Source organism: Mastomys coucha, unplaced genomic scaffold (genome assembly GCF_008632895.1).
Source record: "Mastomys coucha isolate ucsf_1 unplaced genomic scaffold, UCSF_Mcou_1 pScaffold5, whole genome shotgun sequence".
NCBI classification, from domain to species: domain Eukaryota; kingdom Metazoa; phylum Chordata; class Mammalia; order Rodentia; family Muridae; genus Mastomys; species Mastomys coucha.
This window is the reverse complement of record NW_022196911.1, coordinates 114292398-114303030: the sequence shown is the minus strand read 5'-3', so window position 1 is coordinate 114303030 and position 10633 is coordinate 114292398. Positions and strand designations below refer to the sequence as shown.

General features: G+C 49.0%; 1 protein-coding gene across 5 annotated transcripts in view; it reads right to left on the bottom strand.

Moving 5' to 3' along the window:
- Nucleotides 1-10633, bottom strand: part of Afmid (arylformamidase) — an 18482-nt gene that overhangs the window by 6827 nt on the left and 1022 nt on the right. For 2 of the 5 annotated variants that reach the window (XM_031351940.1, XM_031351944.1), the window contains exons 2-4: nt 9113-9203; nt 2321-2425; nt 2194-2242 (exon numbers count right to left, since the gene is read on the bottom strand). In XM_031351940.1, coding sequence (XP_031207800.1) covers nt 2194-2242; nt 2321-2425; nt 9113-9203 — 245 coding nt within the window. Of the gene's footprint in view, nt 1-2193; nt 2426-6497; nt 7830-9112; nt 9204-10633 lie in introns of those variants that run through there. The other 3 variants (XM_031351939.1, XM_031351941.1, XM_031351943.1) reach the window with 2 other exon arrangements.

Here is a 10633-nt window from a genome sequence, read left to right as displayed (position 1 = left end):
GGTGGTGGTGGTGGTGATGATGGTGGTGGTGGTCGTGGTGGTGATGATGATGGTGGTGGTGGTGGTGATGATGGTGGTGGTAGTGATGATGGTGGTGGTGGTGGTGATAATGATGATGATGATGGTGGTGGTGATGATGGTGGTGGTGGTGGTGGTGGTGATGATGATGAGGCTTAGAATACATACTCAGGAAGGAGAGGCAGAAGAATCAGGAGCTCAAGGTCATCCTTTGCTTCTTAGTGAGTTTAAGGCTAGCCTCAGCTACGAGACCCAGTCTCAAAAAACCCAAACAATGTAAAATGAATGATAAAGACATGGCAACTGGAGACAATCTGACCAAGATGCTGCCACCTAAGGTCCTGGACACACACGCCTTGGGGCAGATATCCTATGTGCACATCTGACCATGGAAAGGAACAGTCTGTCCCCACTATGGACTTTAATCTCTAGGCTGGCTCCCTCCCTTGGAAACAGAGACAATTATGTTTTCTCTCTTAGCAAGTTGTGAGAGTTGAAGATTAAAAGCATAGAAAGTTAAATGGAATAAATATAGCAGCTGAATAAGATGGAAAACTAAAAAGATGAGCGTGTTGGGGAGCGGGGTGGATCTGATGACAGGCACCTCAGAACAGTCCTCAGACCACAATCAACTTCTTCTCAATGCAGGGACACCAACTCTATCTATTTAGTGTCTATTTATGCAGCATGTTTGTGTAAACACGTACTTCCTGTTTCATGTATCCCAGCCTGGCCTCGAACTCCCCGTATAGTCGAGGATAGCCCTGATCCCCGACTCCAGCTCCAGAGGGCTGGAATCCCAGGTATGTGTCATCACACTGAGTTGTATTCAGTGCCAGTGATGGAACCCAGTGCTTGCTGCAGACCACAGGCCCAACCTTCTTGCTTTGTGTCTTCCAAGATGAGGCTGGCCTCAAACTTGCAGTAATCCTCCTGCCTCAGCTTCCAAAGCACCAAACACTCCATGTCCTTCCTCTTAGTCCCAGGCAAAACTTGCACACCAAGCACCTTTACCCACTGAGCCATCTTGTAAATTAGAAACTGATCATCTTGAGATCATCTAAATAGAGACAAGGACATCTAATTCTAAAACAATGCCTTTAAAAAAAAGTTATTTATTTTTATTTATGAGTACATTGTTGCTATCTTCCGAGACACCAGAAGAGGGCATCCGACCCCATTACAGATGGTTGTGAGCTACCACGTGGTTGCTGGGAATTGAACTCAGGACCCCAGGAAGAGCAGTGTGTGCTCTTAAGCACTGAGCCATCTCTCCAGCTCTAAAGCAGTGCCTTTTTTTAAAAAAAAGATTTATTGGGCTGGCGAGATGGCTCAGTGGGTAAGAGCACTGACTGCTCTTCAGAAGGTCCTGAGTTCAAATCCCAGCAACCACATGGTGGCTCACAACCATCCGTAATGAGATCAGATGCCCTCTTCTGGTGCGTCTGAAGACAAGTACAGTGAATCAAGCCGGAGCGAGCGGGGCGGAGCAAGTGGGGCCGTCCTGAATTCAATTCCTAGCAGCCTCATGATGGCTCATGGCCATCTATACAGCTACAGTGTATTCATACATATAAAATAAATAAATAAATCTTAAAAAAAAAGATTTATTTCTTTAAAAAGAGGTGTAGCACGCACCTTTAATCCCAACACTTGGGAGGCATAGGCAGGCAGATCTGAGTTTGAGGTCAACCTGGTCTACAGAGCAAGCTCCAGAGCAGGCAGGGCTACACAGAGAAACCTGTCTCAACTCTCCCCCCAAATTATTACATATTTTAAATGTATATGTCTGTGCACACGAGTGAAGTTTCTGTGGAAGCCAGAAGAGAGTCAGATTCCCGAAGCTGTGGGTGCTGGGAATAAAACTCAGGTCCTCTGGAAGAGCAGCAGCAAGTGCTCTTAACCCCTTACCGGAGGGAGCTCTGGGACACGGGCATCAATGACCATGTGAAGACGAAAGCAGAGGAGACATGGCCCCGAGCTGAGGAACACCCAGCCAGAGCACACTGTCCGCCCCCTTAGCACCTCCACGCTGACTTCCTGCCACAGGGATGTGACAGGTCGCGCTTCTCTCCTCATAGGCTGGACCGCTTGGTTATGTGTTACTGGCAGCTCCGGAACACCGAAATGGGGAAGGGTGACTCATGCTCACTAGTCACCTACACCGCCACTCACCTTCCACTCTGCCAGTATCCTCCATGCAAGAACAGGAAGAGAGGGAAAGCTGTAACACGGCAGGGGGCGCTGGTGAGCCGGACCCCCGGCTGCCTCCAGGGGACCCCCCCGGCCCCGCCCATCTCACCCTGCGAATCCTCATCTGGAAAGTAGATATCCATTTTCTCCCCCACGCCATCTCCATAGGGGACATCCAGCTGGTTCCTCCTGGTGGCCCGGGCCTTCTGGGTGGCTGCAGAGGCAGAGGAGTCGCTGTCAGTTAAGCCCAGGTACAGCAAGTTCTGGGCACTTTGCAGCACCTCCTCAGTGGTAGGTGGTCAGCTGACAAGCTTCCGCCAGGAGCCCCGCCCCCACCCTGATGTCGGCTGACCAGTGAGCCGTGGTTCCAGAAGGCATTGCGGCTGCTGCTACTTCACAGCATTCTGATTACATTCACCCCTAGATAGAAGACACCTATCTAGGCATTAGGAAAAGCAGCATATTTTTAAATTACATTTTAATTCACTCATTCATTCTGTGTGTGTGTGTCTGTGTTAAAGTGTGAACGTGTTGAGCATTCAGGTATGCTGGCGCAGGTGAGAGGACAACTTACAGGAATGTATTCTTTCCTTTCACCATTGGGTACTTGGGATCTAACTCAGGTCACCAGAGATCTTGTGTGTGTGGTGAGGGTGTGGTTGCCACCAAGTCTGAACACAGGTTCTCACATTCGGCCAGAGCAACCGAGGCAGCACCTCAACCCCTGCCTTATTTTTGTTTATTTATTTAAAAAAAAAGTTGGGTGTGTTTTTGAGACAGGGTAGCCTTGGGTGTCTTAGAAATGGCCTTGAACTCTGGGATCAGCCTGCCTCTGCCTCCAGAGGGAGGGGATCAAAGGTGTGCACCACCACATCTGGCTCCTAGTTTTATTTTTTTGAGTCAAGGTCTCAAAAAAGGTCTATCAAACTCAGGTCGCAAGGTTCCCATGCAAGTCCTGTTACCCACTGAGCCATCTTTGTCACCCTGAAATGGATAATCTGAGACCATCCAATTAGGGACAGGGACATTTGAATCGAAGACAGTGCCTTCTAAAAAAAATGTATTATTGGGGGCTGTCGAGATGGCTCAAGGGTAAGAGCACTGACTGCTCTTCCGAAGGTCCTGAGTTCAAATCCCAGCAACCACATGGTGACTCACAACCATCTGTAATGAGATCTGATGCCCTCTTCTGGTGCGTCTGAAGACAGCTACAGTGAATTACACAGGAGCGAGCAGGGACTGCAGAGATCCTGAGTCCAATTCCCATCAGCCACACACATGATAGCTCAAGGCCATCTGTACAGCTACAGTGTACTCATACACATAAAATAAATAAGATAAGTCTTTAAAAAGAAAAAGAATTATTATCTTAAACAAAAACTGGAGGTGGAGAGGTGGCATCTCGGCAGTTAAGAACGACAATACTGGAACAGCTAAATATCCAAATGATCCCTGCCTCGTACTACAAAGACCAACTCCACAGCTAGGTTAAACATAAACCAGCCTTTGAGAGAGCACCTCAGGAGCCAGCGATATGGCTTAACAGGTAAAGAGGCTTGCCGCCAAGCCTGAAGATCTGACTGAGTTTGATTTCCCAGACCCACACAGTGCAAGGAAAGAAACAGTTCTCGAAAGTTGTCCTGACTGCCACAAACCCGATGCAGCAGCACTCACACTCTGGCACATACTCATAAAAGGACAGACTTTCAGGACCCTGAAGTCAACAAAGACCACACATAACCAGAAAATAATATTCAGAAAAGAGATCCGTCTGTGATCTGCCAGCACTCAGGAGGCTGAGGCAGGAGGGTCTTAAGGCGGCCTGTGCTACACAGCAAGCCTGTCCCAAGGCAAACAAAAATGTATTTCCTCATGTAAAGAGCAAGCACGGGCCGGGCGTTGGTGGCACACGCCTTTAATACCAGCACTTGGGAGGCAGAGGCAGGTGGATTTCTGAGTTCAAGGCCAGCCTGGTCTACAGAGTGAGTTCCAGAACAGCCAGGGCTACACAGAGAAACCCTGTCTCAAATCACCCCATCCCCCAAAAAAGAGCAAGCACAGGTTACACAGGTCCCATACGATGGTCACAGCCATTCTCTCCACCAGCCACACCGCTGTGTCCCCTGCTCTGCACTCCGGTCCTCTGAGACTCTTATCTTGCCTCCACATCTTATCTTGAATCAGGGCCCCCTTCCCACCAACACTGTGAGTCCCTGATGGGTTCTGCCTTCTCTTGTCCCCAGAGATACCCCCTCTATTCTTCTTGCTCCTCCCAATGCCACCACTGTCAGCATCTGACATCCTTTGTGGCCACTCCCTAGCTGAGATCCAACCACAGTCGCATATGGGTTATCTTAGGGTGCCACAAACCACAAGCTAACAACAGCCTTGTCTATACTGTGCCATCTCTGGGAACAAGCACCTTCTGGAAGTGTGGCTTCTGGGCCAGAGGGTGGCCATGATTGCCAATAGGAGGGCACTGGCGGTGTCCTCTGAAGGAGCTTCCAACAAGGGAGAAGTGTGTGCTTCCGGGTCTCGGTGTGTCAGCACAGGGTCAATCAAAAGCTAGTGATTTTGCTAAGAGTCCTGACAGCTTGCCTGGCTGAATTATTAGATTTCCACACTTTTGTTCTCTTGAAGAGCAACAGAAACAAAGGCTCTGTAGGAGGTAAAGCACACAGAAATCTCAAACAGTTCAAAGCGCCTCTGACCTGAGAAGAACAAGGACCAACCTCTGGCTGGGACTCAGCTCACTGGGCAGAGGAACACAAAGATGATGTAACGCACAGCCTCCCCCAGAGTGTGAATTCCAGTACAACCTCCAGGCTCTGAACCCCTAGGCAGGAATACAGGAGGGCTTTTGAAAGACACTCGAGAATAAACTTTGTAACAAAGAGCGAATTGGACATTAATTATTCATAACCCAAAGCGCCAAAACTCTTACAGCCAAAACTCCAGGTTGTAGAAGTCATGGCCCTGAGCCAACCGGAATGCTGAGTTAGCAGTCTAATAGTGGAAGCAGAGGGCGGAAGCCATGCAGATGGATCCACGAATGAGAGAGGACTAGTCAGTAGGAGGCGGAAGCCAGAGCTCACTAGAGGTCAGAGACTCGGACTCAAGCCCGCCATCTCCTTCTGGAACCTTCAGTTTGTTTTAGACAGGCTCTCATGCAATCTCGACTAACCCAGAGCCCTACCTAACCAAGATGACTTGAACTTCTGATCCTCCTACCTGCACATTTTAACATTTGGGGTCATTGGACTGTAGACCAAATTTTCCATTTTTGAGATACATTTATCCAGGATGACCTAGAACTGCTATGTAGCCCAGGCTGGCCTTGAACCTCCGCTTCAGCCTCTTGAAATAAGATTTTTTTTTTTTTTTTTTTTTTTTTTTTGGTTTTTCAAGACAGGGTTTCTCTGTATAGCCTTGGCTGTCCTAGAACTCACTCTGTAGACCAGGCTGGCCTTGAACTCAGAAATCCGCCTGTCTGCTGGGCGGTGGTGGCACACGCCTTTAATCCCAGCACTTGGGAGCCAGAGGCAGGCAGATTTCTGAGTTCAAGGCTAGCCTGGTCTACAGAGTAAGTTCCAGGACAAACAGGAGGACTACACAGAGAAACCCTGTCTCGAAAAACCAAAAAAAAAAAAAAAAAAAAAAAAAAAAAAAATCTGCCTGTCTCTGCCTTCCAAGTGCTGGGATTAAAGGCATGTACCACCACTATCTGGCAAGATTCTACTTTTGTAAGCTTTTTAAAGACTTATTTTATTTATGTGTGTATATGTGCATCTGTGTGTGTGCATGTGCACATGTGTGCAGTTCTCTGGAAGTCAAAGGAGGGCTTCAGATCCCCTGGAGCTGGAGTTACAGGCAGTTGTGAGCCACCTAACGTGGGAGCGGGGAACCGAACTCTGACCCTCCACCACTCAACTATCTCCCCAGCCTTCAAATTCTGGGCTGTTTTCATTTTTACTTCATTTAGCAAACATGCTTTTTAAAAAATTAATTAGCTGGGCAGTGGTGGCGCACGCCACATTCACATCCCAGCAACCACATGGAGGCTCATAATGAGATCCGACGCCCTCTTCTGGTGCTGTATGAAGACAGCTACAGTGTACTTAAAATAAATTAATAATAAGTAAATCATTAAAAATAAATAAATAAACATGTTCGATCTTTAAAAAAAAAAACAAAAAACCCAACAACAACAAAAAAGAAAAACCAATAAAATAAAATAAAATAATTTTATGTGTATGAGTATTTTGCCTGAACGTGTGTCTGCGCACCCTGTGCATGGCTGGTGCCTGAGGAGACCAGAAAGCCACATCAGATCCTCTGGATTGTAGGGTGCCATGTGGGGTCTAGGAATCAAACATGGGTCCTCTGGAAGAGCAGTGAGAGCTTAAGCACTCCCTCCACACAGCTCCCCAGCTCCTGCAAACAGGTTTCCGTGTTAGCGTCAGCCACGAGTTGTACCAGTCCTATATCTTGTTTGTTTTGAGGGCTGGGGAAGAAACCCAGCCCTTGTTACAGACTCTTGGACAGATAATCCAACCACTGTTGCCTCCCCCTCATGCTGCCTGCGTTCTGAGTTCTGAAAGCGAAAGTGAACTGTCCGCCTGGGACTGAGGTCCGCCACCCGCAGTGCCCACAAACACAGCAGCTCCTCCGGCAGCTCCTCCAAAAGAGGACTTACAGCTAGCTTCTGCTAAGCTTCCGGTTTGAGGAACTTGCTTATTGTAAACAGATTGACTGCGATAAGATTCCGCTGAGCACCCGGTCTCCACGTCTGCGGTTGTATTTACGTTATGCATATATTATGTTTAGATATTGTGGTTTCACTTTGTGCCTGGATATAAAAACTCACTCTACCCCAAGTAAAGCACGCTTTGATACATTTACTTAGCGTCGGTCTCGTTCTTTGTTCTCCGCCCGTTTATTTCCACAGGTCTAGTCCAACCTCCAGTTCGAAGTGACCCACGAATCCGAGTAGATCGGTTGGCCGGACTCTATAAACCACCAAAGTAGCTGGGTAGTCATTCACCGGTAGTGACCGGAGGGTGGAGGCAGGAGGATCAGAAGTGCATGGTCATCCTCCACAAGCCGAAGAGGAAGAGGTCAGGGACGAGGCAAGGGTGGAGAAAGAGGCCCCGGGCTCAGCCTCAGAGTTTAGTCAGATCCAAGGATCACACCAAAAGGTAATGGGAGCAGGAAAGTGACAGAGCATCAGAGCAGCCAGAGTCCCGAGATCTGTGTGTTGAGTGCTGAGATTGGAGGGTGCGCCAGCAGGGCAGCCCTGCTAGCTTTTCCTGAGAGCTGGCCACAGAGGGTTCTGAGCAAGCAGTGGCCTAGTCTCAGCTCTGGGCTTTGGCTGGGGAGTCCCTTCCCCTGTTGGGCTGGCTTTTTATCTCTTCAGACAAGACAGGAGAACCTACTCCCTTCAAGCCTGCACATCTCCACATATTTACTACGGCTGCCACAGCAAGGACCCTTCAGAGCCCAGGAAACAGCTCAAACCCACACTAAGGGGACAAGGAATAAGACAGACCATGTAGGTTGACACCCCCAAAGCCTGACGGTCCTCTGGCTGTCTCTACTGAGAAAACTCCCCAGGGCAAGTTGTTTTTTTTTTTAAGATTTATTTATTTATTTTATGTATATGAGTACACTGTAACTGTCTTCAGACACACCAGAAGAGGGCATCAGATCTCATTACAGGTGGTTGTGAGCCACCATGTGGTTGCTGGGATTTGAACTCAGGATCTCCGGAAGAGCAGTCAGTGCTCTTACCCGCTGAGCCATCATCATACCAGCCCCCTCCCAGGGCAAGGTTTTGGTCAGTCTGCTGAGACCAAGCACTCGGCCAGCATTCACCTCTCACTCTGAGCAGACAGACTCTGAGCTGTCTCCATAGCCTACTTCCTCAGCATGGATGGGGAGGTCGCAGTCACCACAGCACCTCAGCACTCTGAGGCAGAGGGAAGACCTCACGTGTCCACAGTCCCAAGCTCAGAGGGAAGACCTCACGTGTCCACAGTCCCAAGCTCTGACTGTTCTCTCTCTCTCTCTCTCCCCCTCTCTGTCTCTCTCTCTCTCTCTCTCACTACGTAACTGAGGATAATCTTGAACTTCTGCTCTCTCTCACTGGTGCTGGCATTACAGCCAGGCACTACTGTGCCAGGTCTATACCACAGAGAATTAAACCCAGGGCTGTGCATGCTGGGAAGAATCCCACCGTCACATCCCTCCTCCAGCATCTTAGTTGCTCTCTCTCTATAACAATGACCATACGATCTGGGTACAGTGATCGGCCCCTGCACTCCCAGCACTCAGGACCCTGAGGCAGAAAGTTAATGAGTTCAAGGCAAGCCTGGGTTACATAGTCAATCTGAGGCCAGCCAGGCTACTCAGAAAGACCCTGTCTCAAAGTAACATGAAATAAAGTGGGTGAGCCAGGCTTTTTTCAGTTCCCATTTCTGTGCCAATCATAGCATGTCCCTTCAGAGCAGAAGGTTCTCAACCTTCCTCAAGCTGCGCGACCCTTTAATACAGTTCATCATGTTGTGGTGACCCCCAACCATTGCTATTTCATAGCCGGAATTTTACTACTGTTGTGAATCATAATATAAATATCTGATATTCCTGTGAAGGGATCCCCAAAGGGGTCTTGATCCACATGCCGAGACCCATGGCTTTAGAGCTTAGAGGCCCTTAGTCAACCAGGAGGGGAGTCTGGCTGTCTCACTAGAGCAAGCCTTCTCTGCCTCCAGCTCCCCCCCATCCCCCAGTAGAGGCTTACACATGTGCCTGATACAAGAGTAATGGCCTTCCACTCAGGGGTGTAGCCCCCTCCCCAACCCCAAATAAGTGGCCACAGTATCCAGAGAGAGTCCCACAGTACCCTGGCTTCCTATCTGCACGAAGTTCCCAACAACTTCCTCTGGTTTCATGCGGATGACCCATCTGCTGGGTGAGTACTGCTTCTCCAGCTCCTGTGGGCAAGACAGAACGCGTGAGACTCTCCCTCTCAGGGCATGTGCCGACCCCGCCCCGCCCACGATGGCTCAGCCTCTCTACTTCTCTGCCTCTAAGACCCTCTAAGGCATGCAGCTTTCTACAAGCCCTTTCGACTTCCACTCCCCACTCCTCCACTAGCTGCCCATGAGGTATTTCAACATCTAAGGTGCTCTCAAAAGGTGCCAAAGGATTTCTGAGTTCGAGGCCAGCCTGGTCTACAGAGTGAGTTCCAGGACAGCCAGGGCTACACAGAGAAACCCTGTCTTGAACAAGAAAAAAAAAAGGTGCCAAAAGGGATTCCCTAGCGGCAACCATGCCTTTAACCTGCTAACAGCCTTCATGAGACAGGAGGTCTGTAAACGGTATCAGGGGCCACATTCCTACAGGAACTGAGACCACAGAAGGCGAGGCATCTGTGTGGCCATTAGCAATCAAGTGGCGTGGGCTGTTTCCCTGGGAGGACAGTACTCTGACCACGGCATATACAGGGTTCCGGGGACAGAGGTAAGGAAGAAGTCAAAGGTCAGTTTACAAATGCTGCTCAGCCAGATGGCTGATGGAGAGCAGCCTAGGGCCAAGTAATCCCAGGACAGCCAGGGCTACAGACTGAGACTGTTCATAAAAACAAAGCAAAAAGTGGGGACGCAGCTCGACGGCAGAGCCCTTGCCTAGCACCTCTGAGGTGCTGGGTTCGGGATCCAGCGCCACAGGGGAAAATGTAAGACGCCCACACTTCACAGAGAAAGCAAGGAGGAGACAGGTTCCTAAGCCAACGCAGTGTGACTTCACACAAAGGCCTGGGGCTGAACACCATCAACCTTCGTCTCTAGCCTTGCTCTTCTCCTTGGAATGATAGGGATGCTAGCTGCCCGCAGGGTTAGAAGGGAGGCGTGTTAGAGAAACCAGGTCTGCGGCTTAGACACCCTTGCCCCTCCCTGTTGAATGCACGCCTCAGCCTTGGGTGCTGTAGATCCCTCTGGTTCGGGAAGGTACCTGCTAGGTGCTAGGGCCCAGCTAGGCACCCCAGCCATTCTCCTCATCTTTTTTTTTTGCTGTCTTTTTGTTTTCTTGAGTCAGAGTCTCTTGTAAGTAGGTAGCTGCCTTGAGGATCAATTGCTGAGATTATAGACATGTGCCAAAAAATATTTCTTTTCCTTTTTAAATGTGTGGGCCTATAGTCCCTTCTGGAGCTGGAAGTTGTGACCTGTCTGAGGTGGATGCTGGGAATCCAACTCTAGTCCTCCGGAGGAGCCGTGAATGTTAACAGCCGAGTCATCTGTCAAGTCCTTTGCCTTCATTTTTTACTACTAGGATTTATGACTGATTGCATTTTTAAGCTTATTTTTCTTTTTTGGTTTTTCTTTCTTTCTTTCTTTCTTTTTCTTTTCTTTTTTTTTTTTTTTTT